We start from the raw sequence: 21072 nt of genomic DNA, 5'->3' as shown, positions 1-21072 counted from the left end.
CAGGTCAGGTGAATTGGCCATGCTAAATTGCCCGTAGTGTTAGGTAAGGGGTAAATGTAGGGGTATGGGTGGGTTTCGCTTCGGCGGGTCGGTGTGGACTTGTTGGGCCGAAGGGCCTGTTTCTACACTGTAATGTAATCGTAATCTAATCTAATCTAATCTAATCAATCTCATGTAAGTTTAGTCAGAGATGGGTGCAATCTGTGGAGGATTGGTATAAATGGCTGAAATCGATCATTTATGCTGCTCTTCTGAACTTTCCTTGGAAGAGCCATCTCCAGGTTAAGTCATTAGTGCAAATGGATGTTGCTTTGATTTAAAACCAAAACATGTGAACATTCATAATGTCCCTGTGGTTAAATGTGACATTGCTGAATATGACAATGATGCCTCCCATAGTCAAAGATTCTGTCAATATTTCTACATAAAGAATGCCTGCTCAGACACGATCCCAGAACCCTAATTACAGACCAAGAAGTTAACTTTTGTGAGGAGTTCTTAATGAATATTTTAGCATTGTTTTCACAAAATAGAGAGATGATGAGACCTTGCTACGGAGAAAATATAGAGAGGGTAGAACTACTGGGGTTTAATAAAATAATAGAAGTGGAGAAATTACACTTAGAGAAACATGTCCCATAAGGGAAGGGAAGTAATAGTTGAGACGCTGACAATTATCCTGTCTGGCTGCAGACTTGGTCTGAAGGCTGATTGACCTCCTTAGATCTGTATGCTTGCTTCGGTTTCTTTTTATACTGACCTAAACCCCATCTGAAGAGTATTCTACTTTTGTCACCTTGGGAAGCCATTCCCCTCACATTGTCCAATCACTGTTCCACTGTTTTGCCCAGATACTGTTTCTTGTGTGGATACTACTCCTCAACCGACCCTTTCCCCCATTGCTTCCTCAATGACTTGTGATCCTACCCCCTGCCCAACGTCAAACCATTACCTCTCATGCAGTGAATTCTACCCTCACCCACTCATGGCTGGTGTTACATCAAAAGGAATGAGGAACATATTTGTGGAAGCCAAACTAGGCATTCTTCTTGGAGTAGGATGGTTCCAGGAAGATTTAATAGCTATGTTCAAAATTATAAGCAGTTTTAAGGTAGAATAAGTAAGGAGAAACTGTTTGTGCTGGCAGGCAGATCAATGTCCACGTGGCACGGATTTTTAAAATAGTTGACAAACGAACCAGAGAGAAATTAGGAAAAGGTTGCTTATGCAGTCTGTTATGATCATCTGGAGCATTCTGCCGGAATATAGCGTGGAAGCATATTCAGTAATAATTTACAAAAGGGAATTGAATAAATAATAAAGTATGAGGAAAGACTGGAGACTTGAGAAAAATTTTAAAACTCTAATCTGGGCGGGATGCTTTTTGGAGGGTTGGTGCAAACTCAGTGCACTGAGGGACCTGTTTCCACACTGTAGGGATTCTATGAACACTGTGCAATCACTATGGAACATCCCAATTCTGACCTTATGATCAAGGGAGCATCATTAATGAAGCAGCTGAGGATGTTTGGATCTAGGTTAGGATCTTAGGGAAATCCTGCAAGCACCGTCTTGGGATTGCGTTGATTGACCTCCTAGAAACCACACTATCTTCCTTATGCTGGATATGGCTTCAATAAATGGAGAGTTTCATTCTAATTCCCATTGAAGCAATTTTTCGAGTTTCCTTGATTTGACACTTGGGCAAGTGCTGTCTTGACCTTGAGGGCAGTCACCGTCACATGACTTCTTGAACTTAAATTTTTTTGCCCATATTCGGAGAGTGGCTATAAATGAGTTAGAGAGCCAGGAGGCCCCTGGAGAAGTTATTGCTGTGTAACTGCTGTTTGTTAACCAAGTCAGTTGCACCTTTTATCACTTCGCTGGTGATCAAGATTAGAGCGATGACCCAGTAATTGGCCAGTTTGGATTGGTGTGGTCATGGCATATCTGGGAAATTTTCCATGTTCTCGGGTAGAGCCAGAACTACAGCGCAGTTAGTTCAGGAGCATGGGCTTTTCAGTCACACTGCTGGGATCTTTCAGTGCCTTCGATCATTTCTTGGTATGACATGGAGTGAATCAAACTTGAAGCCTGACATTTGTGATGCTGGAGACGTTGGGGAGGCTATGATGCATGGCATGATGAGATCATGTGCTGTGGTGATTGGTGTTACTTTGATGATCTGAAGGTGTGGCATGATACACCCTGAAGGATGTATCAGTATGGGTAGAGTAAAGAAGGTAGCAGTACATTAAATTCAGTAGAACTGAATAGATCCAGGTAATGTCTGGAGAAGAGATAACCATCTACTTCACAGTCTACATAAGCTACTTGAGAACAGTTTATTTAAAAAAAACACCGCTTGGAAAGGTGGTAACAAAATTTGGAAGGCAATTTTTAAAACTCAACTGTGAAACCTTCTCACTGTTTGGAAAATGTTATAGCAAAATGTCAGCCCTGCAATAATACACAATGTTTTTGATATCCATTGGTAATACTTTCACTGTGAGATGGTCATAGGTTATGTCCCGCTCCAGAACTTGAGCGTAGATTGACATGGATTGAAAGCTGGATTATCAGAGGTGCATTCCTTGGAATGAACTCATTCCGTGGATGCTAAAAGTGTACGATCATGTTGGAAGATAAGTGTGTTCCCAGAGTGTAAGGGCAAATGTTTGTACCTCGACCAGTGCCACCAATAAACCGATTAGCTGGTTATTCCTGTCAGTGTATGCAAAATGATCACACAACCTCTGAATTAATTTTCTGAAAAGTGTGTTCCTGAGTGCTGTTTAAAAGGATATATAAATAGAAATTAAATTTCATATAAAGCTTACTGCATCGGAAATGTGAGTGATTGCTTTGATAGGATCAAGGTAATGGATTGATACAGAGACCTTGTGCCACAGTGGGTAGTCTCTCTATCCCTGAGCAAGACGCTCCAAGTTCAAATCCCACGTGAGGCACTTGATGATCAATGAAAGTACATTCATAACACTGCCACATGGGTTGACTGATGACCTGCAAATCATTCTGACTTGCCTCTGCCAGGTGGTAACCCATGCTTCATGTGGAGTGAGAATGTAACCTCTCGATTCAGGCTAGTGACCTGTTCCAGGAAAAACAAAGTATGGAAAGCAGCATGAGTGTGTGCTTTGTCTTCTTGAGCACCTCTAGGCATGGGACAGGAATGTCTTCCAAATCTAAGGTGCACGCTCACTCGATTCTGTATCTCTTGCCATGCACTTGGCAACACCATGATTAGCAAATTGAACATGTTTTTCCAGAGGATCCTAATTTAAAATTACAAGCTGCATTTATGTAGCATCTTTACTATTGAAAAATTATACTCTGAGGGGTTAATTGGACAACAAGTCAATAAAGACATAAGCGAAACGGTAGTTAATGTGGTGGATTTTAATGAAAATGTTAAAGGAGGATGGGATTATGCAAGGCATTTTGCAGTGTGGGGCAGGGGTCAGTATCATTTTTTTTTAAAAGACTCTCAAGTTTTCAAGAGAGTTTTCAAAAAACATTTTGGAGGTTCCTAAAGGAAAAACTATTTAATTGACGTTGTATTCTCAGTCCCTTTTATAGCATTGCTCATTAGCAGAGGCATGGAGCAAGCTGGCAAATGTTTGGAGACTCCTGAAGGAAAAGTGGGTCTCAATATTTATGTTGGAAACCAAACTGTTGTTGAAGCAGGAATTTGCCAGTTTGCTCTACGCCCCTGTTAAAGGATATTAAAAGAGCAAAGACTCAATGCTATAAAAGTGACTGAGAATCCAACAATAGTTAAATAGCTTTTACTCATTTACAAAATCCCCCATCATTCCCCTCTATCAGCTGAAGGTGTTTAACAAGGTTCCCCTTGGGATACTGGTTAGCAAGGTTAGATCTCGTGGACTACAGGGCAAACTAGCCATTTGAATACAGAACTGGCTCAAACATAGAAGACAGAGGCTGGTGGTGGAGGGTTGTTTTTCAGACTGGAGGCCTGTGACCAGTGCTGTGCCACAAGGATTGGTGCAGGGTCCACTGCTTTTTATCATTTACAGAAATGTTTTTGATGTGAGCATTAGAGGTATAGTTAGTAAGTTTGCAGGTGATACCAAAATTGGAGGTGTAGTGGACAGCGAAGAGGGTTACCTCAGATTACAACAGGATCTTTCCTTTATTGGTCAGAGTATTGAGTACAGGAGTTGGGAGATCATGTTGCGGCTGTTCGGGACATTGGTTAGGCGACTGTTGGAATATTGCATGCATTTCTGGTCTCCTTCCTATTGGAAAGATGTTGTGAAATTTGAAAGGGTTCAGAAAAGATTTGCAAGGATGTTGTCAGGGTTGGAGGATGTGAGCTATAGGTAGAGGTTGAATAGGCTGGGGCTGTTTTCCCTGGAGTGTCAGAGGCTGAGGCGTGACCTTCTAGAGGTTTATAAAATCATAAAGGGCATGGATAGGATAAAATAGACAAAATCCTTTCCCCAGGTTCGGGGAGACCAGAACTAGAGGGCATAGGTTTAGGGTGAGGGGGAAAGATATAAAAGAGACCTAAGGGGCAACTTTTTCACGGAGAGGGTGGTGCGTTTATGAGGAACGGTTTTGAGAGATATAGGTCAAGTGCTGGCAAATAGGACTAGATTAGATTAGGATAGCTGGTTGGCACGGACGAGTTGGACTGAAGGGTCTGTTTCCGTGCTGTACATCTTTATGACTCCACGTTAAAGCAAACACAAACCCTGCAAAGTCATGTTTTTCAGGATCGGGCAAAGTCCAACCCTTTCTGTACAACAAACTTTTTTTTAACAAATAAAAGCCCATGCAAAATATATGCAAAAGAAGGGTTGTTCACAGACAGACACTTCAATAACAGGATCATTTAAAGAAAACAAAGCTAAGTTTCCCTTGGACCTCTCTACTTTAAACTTTACTCTCAAAACGATTTATTGAGCAAGTATAAACAAATAGTAAGGCCTTTGAAAAGTTCTTGATTTCTTTTTGTTTGGTTATTATTGTTTCATGAGTACTTTTTAAACTGAAAAGCCAGGTCCAGGAGTAGGGTTTTAGGAAAAGTAAAAATACTGTGGTTTTACCTTGATTGGCACCTCATGCTATCTCCCTCCTCTGTCAGTGTGTTCTTCAAAGTTGTTTGAGTTAGTTTGTTGTCTTCAATCCTTATTTATTTACACTTTGTCTGGGATCTATCTCCTCATCAGGGTAAAGGATATACCATTATGGAATCTTTACAGATGAGGCACTCTTCTTAGCAAGCAAGATGGAATATTGCAGATAGTAATCAACACAACTACATTACTAGTCAGGCACACATCTAGGACTCTTGGGAGCTCTACCAATTACATCTCTCCCTACAGTGGCTAGTATAGAACTCACTGTCTCTGCCTACAGACTGTATGTGTTATCCATAGAATGGCTGGAGGTCAAAGCAAACAGTTTCAGGAACCATTACCTTATAAAACAGTGTAAAGACTACCAGAGACTTCACTTGAAATGTAAATTGGAAAATGGAAGTTTGGATGTTGTGTTATCAGGGAAACACAGGGTTTCATTATATAATTTGATGCAAAAATTGAAGAGTGTGGTGTTCAGTCTTACACAAGACTCTGTACATTTAGGAGGAAGCTGGATATGCGATTTATGTGAGACTAGCTGGTACTGGGACCTATAACCTGACCAAAAAAACTGCACAGTGACAGCCTTTCGATTGGTTTTATAATTCATAGAATCCCTACAGGGTGGAAACAGGTCATTCGGCCTATTTTAAGTTATGGTTTATCACAGAAGTGAGAAGATAGAGAGCAGTTGGCTTCGGACTACCGAACACCTGCCACTCAGTCTGTAAGGAGGAAAGGAATAATACTCCAGCCTCTCCAAAGAGATAAAATACACTTCTACTCCAGCCAAGACTGAGGTCTAACTGACCAGATACCCAGTTGAGGATCGTTGTAGTTGACAACTATGTGATATTGTCGTCAAAAAAGAATTGTGGTTTGGACTGTTGCTACAGAGATTTTGTCTTTTCTCTGCCTACATTTTTTGCCCATTCCTGAAAAACAATTTGTCTCCTCTGTCTTCTTTGTTCTATTTGTGAACAAATTGGGAGTGTGTCTTTGTGTGAATTTAAAAGGGTGCAGTTCAAGTTTGCACATGAGTAATTCGTATTCCATTTTTGCCACATGTTAAAGGATAGGTTTGTTATGGTAAATAAATTTGTTTTCCTGTTAATTGATGAAAACTGATGTGATTCTTAAAAATGTACCTTTGATAATGGTGATAATCAGACATACACATCCCAGTGATGACATTGGTAATATTTCACATTTGTGGCGACTTGTGCAATAGTGGGGCTTTGCTTCCACTGCCCTCCTCCCTTCAGGATCGTGACAACAAATGCCATTTTAGAAAAATGTTTGGTGCTGCTGTTGCTGTTTTGTGCTCTCTTTCTATCTCGATTTCGCTATATCTTCCTCCCTCTCATCTGCACTCTCGTTTTCACCCCCCCCCCCCTTTTCATTACACTAAGGCAGCTCTCTGACAGACACAGCTGGAACCATTTGAACTGCACTGCATCTGTCATCATCTTGGTTTCTGTTTCTTCTTCAGGCCCTTTGACAGCTGTGCTGAAATCACAACTCTTCTTTCTCTCTTATCTTAAAATAAGAAGATTAATGTAATGGAGAGAGAAAGGGATGGGGGCATAGGGAGGGGATTGTTTTATTTAGCATTTGTTTAAGAATGACTCTCAGCGCCTTCTCCCTGATGGGCTATCTCCCCTTCCCTCACTTTCCTTTCCTCCTCCCAGAACTCTAAACAGAGTTTAAAAACATAAGTAATTCCCTAAGAGGGTGTCAACGGCCAATCATTCCCAGTTTTAAGGTTGTGCTCTGAAGAGAGGTGTTTCTATGCCTTTCTCCATAAAGAAAAAGCTTTTCATTTTTAATTCTCCTGTTTCTCCCAGGCTGCTTTTGCAATCACAGGTTCCTGCCCTCTCTGCTCTTCCATTCTATCTTTGGATAGGAAAACTCTGAAGCTTGGTGACTTGACGGACACTGACTAGACTCTGACCTCAGTGTTATTCTGTGGCTGAGCATTTCTAACTCACCTGTGCGTGGTTTTCTTAGGTCCTTCAATCTCTGATGTACACTAACATGTCCCCATTGCTTCCTGTGGAAGGCCGCTAAGTCAGCCCTCATGGGTCACGTAACCAACTGCTACATAAAGCACAAATTGTTCTGGTGTCAAAGTGACCTTCAGCACAAAATAACAAAGTTGGAAATCAAGAGACAAAAATAAGATAGCGAAGGAAGGACTGTAGGAAGAGGTGGGGGAGCAGTTAGATAATCTGCTACTTCAGGATGCAGAGAGACCATTTAATATGATCACCTGGAAAACTTTGCACATGTACCTGTAAGCAGCAAGTCATAGAGTCATAGCAACACAGGGCTGGGAATGCATAGTTCCATTTAAGTACAATGTGAAAAACTGGAAGGTACAGAATACTTGGACATTTTTAACCAGTGTAACGTGTGCCGTAGTTTGCCTGCAACTTACATAACTTTAGAGAAAAAGTCGAGAAAGCTTTTAGAGAAAAGTGGTTATGAACATTAATTGCCCAAAAAACCTGCCTTTTAAAAGACAATGGGTCCTCTATTCTAAGGGTTGTTCAGTGAACCTGTTTGAACTTAGTATTTGTTTTTCAGCCTTTACTAGTGACTAATGAAGAAATCCCATGAGCTGCAAATTTCTGTCTATCTCCCTCAGTAGATGACTGTGGGAAAAAAATCCAAAAATTAATATTTTTGACTGGACTATAAATCCAGAAAAGGTGAATTGTCCACTTTCCAAAGACTTGGATTCAGCTTGATTGCAATCCGTGATATACACAGCTATTGGTCAGGTGCTGGAGAATGAGATTACAATAGTTAGGTGGTTGGTTTTGATGGGTGTGGACATGAGGGGCCAAAGAGTATTATCCTGTGCTATAGGTTTCTTATGATTCTATGTACTGAAGATCTTCCATCAGTCTACAACTGACAGCAGTTCAGTTTCATCAACAGGAAGCCTAATGACCCATAAGAAGTCATCCCATTCTCTCTATTTTCAGTCTCATGGCCAGCAGGTATTCCTTTTTGCCTTTCTCTGAAACAAATTGTCCAGTTTGCAGAGACTGAGGTTGTCTTTTTGTGATATGTAAATGTGTCTGCATTTGACAGGATATAGTTTGAGTTCTGGATAATAATTTAGGAGTTAACCAGTGTTTGTCACTTGTTTTAAGAATAATTTCACGTTGCAGTCAAGTGAATTTTTCAATACATTAAAGAAACCTGTTGAAAGTCTATTTTATTATGGCTAGTACAGCAGGCTTTACATTAACCAGCATCTATGGGATCAGGAGTGCACTGGTTGATCAAAAGGTCAACATAATCAATGTAAAAAGTAAGTTACTAAATAATAAAAAAGTAATGCAGGGGTACACACATCACATTATACTTTATTTACTTAATTAAAAGTCACACAACACCAGGTTATAGTCCAACAGGTTTAATTGGAAGCACACTAGCTTTACTTTATTTACAGTAGCGATGTATGTCTTGGCAGTATGGATTGCAATCAAGCTGAATCCAAGTCTTTGGAAAATTGACAATTCACCTTTTCTGGGCTTATTGTCTCGTCTAAATCATTTAAACAATAATGCAACTTTACCTTAAATACAACTCAATGGCAGAGAATCACACCCTCAACTGACTACTTGGATGACACCGAGATTGTGATAATCTTATGAACTTGTATACACAGAATACTGTATTATAAGTTTTGCCTGTTTATCCAAAGTGCTGTTTCATCAGGTGCCGGTTAAAACAAAGTTTGTTGTAGTACAAAAAGGAATTAGCTGTCCATTGGGGGTTAAATATTAGTGCATTCCTGCTGTCACAGTCATCAGGACAAATTCTCCTTCACTTCCTCTGTGTGCACACACACACACACACACAGACACACACGCGCGCGCACACACACACGCACACACACACCCTCCACTGCCCCTGCCATAACGAGGTTATGGGACCCATCATCCACCCTTTTAACTATGGTAGTAGAACCATTGGCAACAACCCTGAGGACACATTCAGATTTCCACTGAGTGTGGACATGTGAAATTACTAGATCATGTATGATTATTTATCTCTTGATTTTTAATTTTTTTATCTCTCAGTTTTAAAATTTATTTTCACTTTTTCAGAATCTTGGTGAGGTACCGGGACCAGTTGCTAGCCAGTCTTCGTAAGTACTTGTGGTTCTGAAGCAAATTACAGAACAAGCACAAATCTCATTTAAGACCATAAGACATAGGAGCGGAAGTAAGGCCATTCGGCCCATCGAGTCCACTCTGCCATTTAATCATGGCTGATGGGCATTTCAACTCCACTTACCCGCATTCTCCCCCGTAGCCCTTAATTCGTTGTGACATCAAGAATTTATCATTCTTTGCCTTGAAGACATTTAGTGTCCCAGCCTCCACTGCACTCCGCGGCAATGAATTCCACAGGCCCACCACTCTCTGGCTGAAGAAATGTCTCCCCCCTCTAATTCTAAGGCTGCGTCCACAGGTCCTAGTCTCCTCGCTTAACGGAAACAATTTCCTAGCGTCCACCCTCTCCAAGCCATGTATTATCTTGTAAGTTTCTATTAGATCTCCCCTTAATCTTCTAAACTCCAATGAATACAATCCCAGGATCCTCAGCCGTTCCTTGTATGTTAGAACTATCATTCCAGGAATCATCTGTGTGAATCTCCGCTGGACAATGCTTGTATTCTTTTTTCCAAAGTGCAAGACCTCGCATTTGCTCACATTGAATTCCATCAGCCATTTCCTGGACCACTCTCCCAAACTGTCTAGATCCTTCTGCAGCCTCCCCACTTCCTCAGTACTACCTGCCTGTCCACCTAAGCACAAGCCTGTATAAACCATGGAAGTTATGCAGAGCCATTTACCCCACAACATCAACTTGGTTTACATGTTGCAATTAAATGACAAGTTTGCAAACTAAAACATTCTGGTGAAAATACTCACTGTTTCAGCGAATAGTCACAATGTTACTCTTTACAGACACGTGAAGCCGATATTTAATGTTTATCAGATTAGGGCACGTTTATAAAAGAAAACATTTAGTTAAGGTTACAGATCAGTAACCTACGGTCAGAACTGGCAGATATTAAATATTTGTGACCTGGTCTAGATCTCCCACACAGAGGTTATCCTGAAATGTTTTCTGTATTGCATAGACATGTTGGGAATAATTTGAACAAGTCAGTCATGAATTATAGAACCCCTACAGTGTGGAAACAAGCTATTAGACCCAACAAGTCCACACCGACCCTCTGAAGAGTATCCCACCCAGACCCATTCCCCTACCACTCTACATTTCCCCTGACTAATGCACCTAGCCTACATATCCCTGAATACTATGGGTAACTTAGCTTGGTCAATTCACCTAACCTGTACACCTTTGGACTGTGGGAGGAAACCGGAGCACCCAGAGGAAACCCATTCAGACACGGGGGGGGAATGTGCAAACTCCACACAGACAGTTGCCCAAGGCAGGAATCAAACCCAGGTCCCTGGTGCTGTGAGGCAGCAGTGCTAATGTTACATTTGTGTACAAAAATCTGAAGTAACATTTATTAAATTCAGTTAGTCTGAACCATTGCATGTAATGCAAGTTCTAAGATACCATTGATGTAATGATGGTGGAGTATAATTATTCAATAAGTTCAATTCAATATTTAGCTGTGTTCTGATCTGGCTAGGGACCGTTAACATTTAAAACGAAATCTGAACATTTAGCATTAACCAATACACTACAAGCTTTGAAAATGTCAATAAAACACAATATTTACTGTTTATAGTTCCAACTGTTGTCAAAGGTAAAACTTGAATTTGTTAGTTCTTGACTGTGGATGCTTTAGTCTGAATTTTTTTCAATGCTCTCAAGCTAACCTGCTGACTGCTTGCTACAAGTTCTGAGAAGAACCACTGAATGTTCTTCCACTAGTTTCAAATTTTCCATTTCTGTTCCCTCTCAAAATTCAAACTGATTAAGCCTCTCTCACATTCCATATGGTGAATGAAGATATTAGTTTTAATTTTGCTTATCGTGCGAATGTATTGATCTGTCATTTCCTTCAGCTGTCTTCGCTGCGTGCACATACTAACTACAAGCAGTGACTGATACTTGGAAGGCTCTGCCTCTCTTCACATAGCCTCAACCGGTATCAGTCTGCCCAAATGTCTTGGTTTCTAAATCTCAGCTTCAGTTTTGTTTAATTAGTAATTGGGAAGGTTAGTTTACATTGTATGTTTCCTTTACTGTTTCTATAAAATTCTTCTGTCTTCAGTTATCACGCACATTGTTTTAAGCTTATCCACCTGCTGTTTTATAGCTCTATCTCTTGTCTACAGTCAAAGCATTTATTCCTCAAACTAAAAGTTATATTCTAAAACCAGCAAATCATTGGTGAGATATTTACAACAGCCATGGTGCACAGATCAGAAGGGTTCCATGCTTCATCTTAGATTGATGTGAAGCTTGCAGATCCAGACAATTAAATTGATTCCGTATTAATATAGAAACCAACACAAACCACAGGTGAACAACTTGCCTGCATTTTAAATGTGCTGGGTTGAGGTTGGATGACTAACCTGCTGAAGAGATCCCATCAGTGAGTTTTAATATGCCAATGAGTTGTCTTTGTCTGGTTTTGGCAACAATTTAAAATTCCAAGTACTTGGAAAACCTGACAGCTGAAAGGAATGAGTCCCTGCCAGGTCCGTCAGGTCACTTCCATTCTATGATCTCTTTCTCCTCACCCTGTATTCTCATACCCCATGTCCTTCTGTCCACTCTGTGATCTCTAATACCATACCCTTGTGATCTCTCCCAGTGAATCACTCACTGTCATTGCGCCCACTGTGCTGTAAACACCCTATCCATCTCCTAATCTTGCCCTAACACCAAAATCCCTTTCTCTACTTCTCTTGTGATCCCTTGCTGTATATCCCCTTGTCCTTGAGTTGTTCCACCCCATGGAACAAAAAGACCATTTGACTCATTGTATCCACCCCAGTCAAAAACAACAACTTAACTATTCTAATTCTATTTTCTAACATGCATATGCCAGAACATTGCAAGTGCATGTCTAAATACTACTTAAATGTTATGAGGGTCTTTGCCTTTACCACCAGAGAGTCTAGATTCTCATCACACTCTTAGTAGAAAAGGTTTTCCTCACACCTCATCTAAGCTTCTTATCTTAAATCTATGTCACCCTGGTCATTAAACCCTCCATAGGGAAAACTGTTTTCCTGTCTACTCTATCTATGCCCCTCATAATTTTGTACATCTCAATCACGTTCCCTAGCAATTTCCCCTGCTGAATGGAAAACACCCTAAGTCTATCCAATCTCTAACTGAACTCTCCAGTCCAGGCAACATCATCGCAAAATTCTTCTTCCCCCCTCTCCAATGTTATCTCATCCCTTGTATAATGTGGATTCCAGAACTGCACACAATATTCTAGTTGTGACCTAACCAATGGTTGATACAGTTCCAGAATAAGCTCCCAAGTCTTAAATCTATGCCTTGACTAATGAAGTTAAGTATCCAAGTATCCATGGATTAACCACTTTATCAATCTGTCCTAATACCTGAAGGGACAGTTGAACATGTACTGACCTTTGGTGCTTCACAGGGTCCTACTGTTCATTACGTAAGTCTTGTCCAACTGCATTGCGTCACTTTTATCTGGATTGAATTCCATTTGCCACTGAATAGCCCATCTCACCAGCCTGTACATGTCCTTCTGTAATCAAAGGCTAAAAGGTAAAGTCGTTACTGTCTTAACAGGCCATTGGGCTGCTCTCTCATTGGCGAAAGAAGACAGGTGGTGGTTTAACCTGAAGGTCACCACACCCCTCATGCAAGGGGAGGGCTTGAGAAAATGGTCGTTCATGGTAACCTCAGCTGGTGCAAGAATTGAGTGTTGGTGCCACTCTGCATCCAGCCTACATTAGCAAGTGTATTGACAACATCGCTGTGTCCAAGACCACTCACTTCTCGCCCCAACCAGGAGCTATGGATGATTGCAAAGGTGTGTGCACAGCTAAGGACCCATGGTTCCACCTTCAGGACAGAGGACAAGGCAGCCCTAACAACAGCGAGGGCCAACCTGACCCCGGCCATCAAACAGGCAAAGCGTGCACACTCCCAGAGAATACACAGCCACTTTCAGGACAGCAGCGATACGTGGAGCATGTAGAAGGGCATCCAGGCCATCACCAATCACAGAACAGACCCTACAACAGATAGTGAGGACAGCTGAGAGGATCATCGGGGTCTCTCTTCCCTCCATTACAGAAAGTTACACCACACGCTGCATCAGAGAGGCTAAGGGCATTGTGGAAGACCCCACACACCCCTCACTCAAACTCTTCTCCCTCCTGCCATTTGGTCTCTCACAGCCGGACTGTGTAATAGTGTCTTCCCCCAAGCCATCAGGCTCCTTGACACCGTATGATTACACTATTTCATTTGCAATTTTCTGATGACTTCTTGAATTGCTGCTAAAACAATGTTTTATTAATGATCATTCATTGTTACATTGTAATTTGTCTGCCACTGTGCGTATTGTTGTGTCTTGTCAGGAATTTCTGTGCTGCCTTGCATATTTTGCACTTCTCGATGCACTTTATGCTGCCCTGAGCTCTCATGTAATCTGTGTTCATATAGCACCCTTGGTCCTGGAGGAACGCTGTGTCGTTTTTATTGTACCAGCTGGATATGGCAGAACTGACAAATAAAGTTACTCTACTCTACTCTAACTGAGCTAGCCAATCCTATCCCCTTCACTATTTGCCACCTCACTAATTTTTATATCATCTGCGAACATACCAATCAACCCTCCTACATCAACTCTAAATCATTAATATAAACCACAAATAGCAATTATGCTTAAATCTATTTTTAGCAATTTATAATGGTATTTTTAATGAAAAATGTGTATGTCGATTCAAGAAAGCTCTTAAAGTAACATCTTAGTGAAATGTAAAACTTATGTTTATACTTATGAATGTTCGAGTTTATGTATAGGATTTTAGGTTAACAAAAGTTAGATAGGCTTAAAGTACTGTAACATCTGTTAACCTGTAGGCATTCTCTTTAGACTGTGTATAACTACAGCTCCTGTTATATTCCAGGACAGCTACCGGCAAAATCCGTCCTGCGCGGCCTCCCCCAGCTAAAGCTGGTCCAGCTCGACCTCCTCCACCAAAGATCTCTGCAGCATCAAGCCAACTTCACCGCTCTTCATCTGAAGTGGGAATCAACAGCACTGGGGGAAAAAGCAACCCACGTGCCCAAAGCAAGATCAGTCCCAAAGGAGCCATGCCTCAGAAAAAACGACCTGCACTTCCACCTCGCCCAGCTCCTGGACACCCACTCTACAATAAATATATGGTAATCAATAGACAGAGACATTGAAACGTCAACTTTGCAATGTAGTATTATTGAAGTGTAGTATTGAAATGTTTACTTTTCCAAATGTTCTTCCTTTGTTATTTCTTATCATGAGGTTTAAGGTACAATTCCATGATGCAGCCTTAAAAGGGGAATATTAAAGACTGACCATAGAGAGCATTGCAGGCTAACCTGATGCTATCTAAAGTCCCCATATATCCACTGGATAGTGATTCCATTCATAACTGTGATAGAGTTTGTTTTCCCCTTCACTAAGCTGAGGCCCATTGAAACTACCTTCCATCTCCCCAATTGACATTGACCCAAATTAGCGCAAACCCAGAAATAGAAACTGAAAGATCGAGTGCTGATTGTAAAGTTACAAGAATTACAATGGAAAATAATTCAAGCTTTGCATTTGTTATATCTTTAACTCCAGACTTTGCAATGTCCATTTTGCAATGTTTTAGCTTCTCAATGGTAAATTAGAAATAGTCCGGTTTACTGAAGGATCCAACTCTGTGTCATTTTATACGTTAGTGATTTTAATTGAAATTCTTTGTTCATTCCTGTTCTATCTGTGCCATCCTTTGATTAAAAAGCAGTGGTTAGACCTGCATTTCCCTGCAAATGACAGAGATCAGACATCACACTGCAATCCTCTTTTTATATAAAAAAAAGACCAATAAATGAAGTTCCAAATTCCTTCCCAGCTGAGATGCTTTCGATGTTGAACTAAATTCATACAGAGTGATAACCTGAAGTCAGGCCCCTCTGTATCATGCAAGTGCTGTTAGGGGAACATGCCCAATGATGCTTGTTTGATTTCCTCACTTCGGGGAAAAGGAGAACACAATCAGCCCAACTAAGTTGAGGAACTTTGAATGCAGGATACCCACACTGGACTGTGAGGCTGCTAATCTGGCTTTGCTGAAAGAAGATTTTAGGCTTTACAAAAGTAATTGTTTTGGGTGACATTACAAAAATGATTGTATTGAAAATGGGAATGTGAGTAACACTGGTTGCATTGCTCACTCAATGTTTCCTGAGAATCTGAATCCTTTTCTTGAACTGCTGCACTCTGAGGATGTCCAATGATGGACATATAGACAGATAATAAAATTGTGAAACCCTGCGCAACTAAGCAAAATTTCAACTTACCACAATTTTGACTTTGGATGCTAGTGTGAGGCAGGCAATATGATTTAGTCACCCCTTGAGATTTTCATTTCTGTTAATAAAAATCGATGAAGTTGTGGAACAAGCAACTGAATCAACATTGTCTGTTCTACACTATCACCCAATTAACATTGTTTCACTTCCTATCAATACTACAGGCTTTGTAATTCTATCCTAAAATTAATTTCAAGAGTTATTGCTGTATGTAACAAAATACAAGTGAGTCAGATGGAAAATGTGGAGTACTTGAAAAAGGTGAATATAACTTCAAAATTCTTTCATAAAAAATGATTGGAAATGCATAGCATCTAGAAGACGAAAATTGATTAGTCTTTCAACCTTAAATTGGTTAACCCAGTCTCTCAAAATAACCAATCAATGTTGGTAAGAAATCAGTCATCAGCTTAAACATAGTCTTACCTTAGCTTTTCAAACACTAACTGAAATGTGCAGTTTGGATTTAACTTCCTTTTACCTGAATCCAGTTTGAATTTAGTGCGTCTGTTCTTATGATATTGGGCTCAAAAATAATACCTTGGTATTTCAGAGTGAGTTTGTTCAAACAGGAGTTTTCAACATGCTCACAAATCTTCCTTTTCCAAATCAAAAGTTCTCATTGGCCTGTGCAATACATGTTTAGGAATCAGGGTAGAAGCTCCCACAGCAGCTAAAGAAAGAATCATAATCATAAAATTGAGTCACAGAGGTTGGGGGAAGAAATTTTCATTTGATATGTATAGCAACATTGGAAACATATTCTGCAAACTTGAATGTATAATTTTCTTGCAAGAAACCACATTGTATTTTTGTAAATTAAGCTGCACACTAATGATATGGCTAAATGATGCAATTTATTGCCTTGTCTGGCACTTTGTGATCAGAATGTTTTATTGCTCTAGTTTTACAAAGCTCACCTTGGTGACAGCATCCTCACTTCTGAGTTCAGAGTTGTGGGTTAAAGCCCTACTCCAGGACTTGAGTACGTTACCCGGCTGACACTTTAGTACTGAAGAGACCGTCGTTGGTGGGGATACCCTCTCTTGGCCAGTTAATAAACCAAGTTCCCATCAACCCCCTCAGGTAGCCAGCAACATCATCAAAAACTGCTTGGCTGGTCATTAGTCTTGCTGCTGTGTGCAAGTTGGCCACTGTTTGTCAAAAATAGTTTAATCAGTTGAAGTTATTGGCTTAAGAGATTTTCTGAAGATGTGGAAGGTAGATATTTGTAAATTAATTGATAGATCAGCAACAATGTAAGTGAATGTCAGAACCTGATTGAGGGCCTTAAGTTCCTATGGTTCTCCTCCCTACAAATGCATATTTATTTATTTTTACAATTCTAAACTTTGTATTTATTTTATAAATGTACTTTCAGCTGCCTGTACCTCATGGGATTGCTGAATGTGATGTCAGCTCCACGGTCCCAGGGCAACTGTCATTCCGGGTGAGCTGGACCTCTGTTTGTATTTTGTTTGGTAAAGGTGTATTGCCGGGTGTATGTTGTTATTCTGAATCAACTGTGAGGGCACAAAGTAAGAATGTCATTTGATGTTTCTACAATGCACACTTGTTTCAAGTAACAAAGGAATTCAATGTTTGTTAGTGATGGGAAGCTATTCAAAATTGTACAGCCTTTTGAGAAAGAGTTTAGAAGTTGACTAATTCCAAAAGACCTTTGCTTTATTTGGAAACCCCTAAGGTGAGCTCGCATTGGGGCCATTCTAACAATTGTTTGACATTATTACCATCTGTGGAGTCTGGCAGGGTTCCTAATCCTGAAATGCAATTAGGACATATATGATGATGATATGTAAATTAGGGGATAATTGGGTTAGAATTGGATCTGTGCCTATGAATGTGTGGGAACAATTGGAGCTTTATGATGTTTAGTAGAAATAAAATTAGAGAAGGATATGTCTGGATTCTATCGAACCAACCTTTAAACCTCAGATGTTTAACATCTGTTCATATATTTTTGATTTGTGGAAATGCAATAGAAACATGGAATGTGTATTAGAATAGTGGGAAATCATGACAATTGGAACATGACTCAGTAAAATTTAATGATGAAGTTGCATTTGGATGTTTCCTTTCTCTGCTTCAACAGCAAGGTGAAGTGCTGATTCTCAAGCAATGCACTGACCAGTCTTTCCAGTGCCAAAAAGGGCTCGAGACTGGCAAAGTTCCTTCATCCTGTTTGAAGGTAATCACTCCAATGGATGAAGAGGAGGTGAAAGGGACTGGCAAGGTCAGTGTGGAGCACATATTTGCGGTTCTAACTAATAGGAACAAAATGGTACAAAAGGAACAGCCATTTGAACTTCTTTGCATTTAAATTCCCTTAGAGAATGAGGCTAAGGAAATAATAATGGGGAAACCAGGAAATGCCAGAGCAGTTCATCAAAGGCATTGCATCAGTCTGCACAGTAGAAGTCACTAATAGTGTCCGAAATTGACTAAATAAACAAGGGGCAAAAGGAGAGGAAATAAATACATTAACTATCACTAGAGAAAAGTATGAGGGAACCAAATCCCCCTGGTCCTGATCAGTTGTATCTGATATTACAGGCAGCAGCTGTAGAGTTCGTGGATGCACTGGTAATAATCTTCCAGGAATCTGTAGGTTCTTGAAAAGTGTCATAATGTTGGAATGTGGCTTTATTTTAAAATGTAAGGACACAAAGAAAAGGTCAGTTAGCTTAACATCTTTTTATTGGGAAACTTGGAGGAAAATCCGGGACGTAATAGCAAAGCACTGAGGAAGATGTGATACGATCAAGGAGAGTCAGCATGGCTTCATGAAGGGGAAATCATGTCTGACAAATTTACTGGAATTCTTTGAGGAGGCAACAACCAGGGCAGATAATATATTTGGATATTTTTCAGAAGGCATTTTATAAAATACCACACATTAGAATACTTAATAAGATAAAAACCATGGTGTGGGAGGTAGTCTATTTGCATGGATAGAGGATTGGCTAACTCAGATTTGGGATAAGGTGGAGGGCATTTTCAGGATGGCAACATGTAACTAATGGTTTACCACAAGTAACGGTGCTGGGACCACAATTTAATTACAACATAGGTGAAAGACTTTGGCTGGGGAAAGTACATGGACTGTAGCCAAGCTTGCAGATGACACAAACATAGGTGGGAAGGCAAATGGTGAGGATAACACAGAGTCTGCACAAGGATATAGTGTGTGGTTAAGTGTGTGGGCAGATGAATTTAATGTGGGAAAATGAGGGGTTATGCATTTTGGCAAGAAGAATAAAGGAGCTATATGTTTTATAAATGGAGAAAGACTACAGAAAGCCACAAAACAGTGTCTTTGCAAAAGACAATGTAACTCTACATCTAATATCTAAAATTCTCCAGGTTTTCCAAGCTTTCTGTAAGCTTGGTGGATGTAGCTTCTGCATTGCTGTTACTGAGATTTGTTTGTTTTCATTCCTTCATGGGATGTTAGCATCACGGACAAGGTCAGGATTTGTTGCTGACCTGTAATTGCCCTAAGAAGGTGGTGATCAGCTGCCGTCTTGAACTGTTGCAGTCCACATGGTGTAGGTACATCCACAGTGCTGTTAGGGAGGCCGTTCCAAGCTTTCAACCCAGCAACAAGTGAGATTGGTGTGTGACCTAGAAGGGAGCATGCAGGTGGTAATGTTCCCATGTAGGGCTTGGAAGGTATTGCTGATAAGTTAACACCCTCCCCCCTTCCCTTTCAGAACAGAACCTCACCTCCCATCACCAAACCATCCATAATCTCAACACCTCGGGAGATCTCCCATCCACAGCCTCCAACCTCATTGTCCCAGAACCCTGCACCTCCTGGTTCTACCTCTTACCCAAAAACCACAACCCTGACTGTCCCGGTGTACCCATCATCTCTGCCTGGTCCTGCCCCGCAGAACCCATCTCCTCATATCTCAAAACCATCCTGTCCTCCTTGGTCCAGGAACTCCCCAGATACATTTGGGACACCACCCACACCTTCCATCTCCTCCATGACCTTCGTTTCCCCGGCCCCCAACGCCTCATCTTCATCATGGACATCCAGTCCCTCTACACCTCCATCCGCCATGACCAGGGCCTCCAAGCCCTCCATTTCTTCCTCTCCTGCCGACCCAACAGTACACCTCCACTGACACACTCATTTGATTGGTGGAACTGGTCCTCGTAGGCCCCAGCTATACCTGCCTCTTCATAGGGTACATGGAACAGTCCATCTTCTGCAGTTACATCGGCACCATCCCCAGCTTTTCCTCTGCTACATTGATGACTGTATCAGAGCCACCTCATGCTCCCACTAGGAGGTTGAATAGTTCATCAAGTTCACAAACACCTTCCCCCTGATCTTAAGTTCACCTGGTCCATCTCTGACACCTCCCTCCCCTTCCTGGACCTCTCTGTCTCCAGTGACCAACTCAACACTGAGTTTCACATCTGGCAGAGATTTTCCTGCACATCTACCCACCTCATCTACAGTGTCCATTGCTCTTGATGTGGTCACCTCTATATCAGGGAGACAGGATGCCAACTCACAGGAGCATTTCAAGGAACCTCTCTGGGACACACGCACCCAACAACCCCACCGCCCTGTGGCCGACCACTTCAACTCCCCCTCCTATACCCAAGGACATCTAAGTCCTGAGCCATCTCCACAGCCAATTCAAAGCCACCTGACACCGGAGGAAGAATGCCACATTTTCTGCCTTGGGACCCTTCAATCACATGGCTTCAACATTGACTTCACTCGTTTCCAAATCTCTTCCTCCCCACACCCCATCCCAGATCCAACTCAGCACAGACCTCTTGACCTGTCCTACCTGTCCTCCATCTTCCTTCCCACCAATCTGCTCCACCCTCCTCACTGACCAATCACAGTCACCCCCCCACTTGCATCGACCTATCACCTTCCCAGCTATCTCGCCCCCAGCCCCAACTCCACCCTCCATTTATCTCTCAGTCCCCTTCCCTCGCCACATTCCTGATGAAGGGCTTATGCCCGAAACATCGACTCTCCTGCTCTTCAGATGCTGCCTGACCTGCTGTGCTTTTCCTGTGCTGCACTTTTCAACTCTGATAAATTGATGCAGTTAACCTTCTGGAAGGTACACACGATTTCCACTGGTGTTCAGTTGGGTTCCAATCAAACAGACAGCTTGGTCCTGGACAAGGTTTAGAGGATAAACCCTGCCATGGGCGGCACGCTGGCACGGTGGTTAGCACTGCTGCCTCACAGCGCCTGAGACCCCGGTTCAATTCCCACCTCAGGCGACTGACTGTGTGGAGTTTGCACGTTCTCCCTGTGTCTGCGTGGGTTTCCTCCGGGTGCTCCGGTTTCCTCCCACAGTCCAAA

The 21072-nt window shown here is 41.4% G+C and overlaps 1 protein-coding gene across 4 annotated transcripts in view; it reads left to right on the top strand.

Annotated features, from left to right (window-relative positions):
- Window positions 1-21072, top strand: part of sh3d19 (SH3 domain containing 19) — a 144195-nt gene that overhangs the window by 102018 nt on the left and 21105 nt on the right. For all 4 annotated transcript variants that reach the window (XM_043699673.1, XM_043699663.1, XM_043699654.1 and 1 more), the window contains 4 exons: window positions 9260-9300; window positions 14273-14531; window positions 17086-17154; window positions 17818-17958. In XM_043699673.1, coding sequence (XP_043555608.1) covers window positions 9260-9300; window positions 14273-14531; window positions 17086-17154; window positions 17818-17958 — 510 coding nt within the window. The remainder of the gene's footprint in view (window positions 1-9259; window positions 9301-14272; window positions 14532-17085; window positions 17155-17817; window positions 17959-21072) is intronic.

This window comes from Chiloscyllium plagiosum, chromosome 1 (genome assembly GCF_004010195.1).
Source record: "Chiloscyllium plagiosum isolate BGI_BamShark_2017 chromosome 1, ASM401019v2, whole genome shotgun sequence".
Taxonomy (NCBI): domain Eukaryota; kingdom Metazoa; phylum Chordata; class Chondrichthyes; order Orectolobiformes; family Hemiscylliidae; genus Chiloscyllium; species Chiloscyllium plagiosum.
The sequence above is the reverse complement of the archived record's forward strand: the minus strand, read 5'-3'. Positions and strand labels throughout refer to the sequence as shown.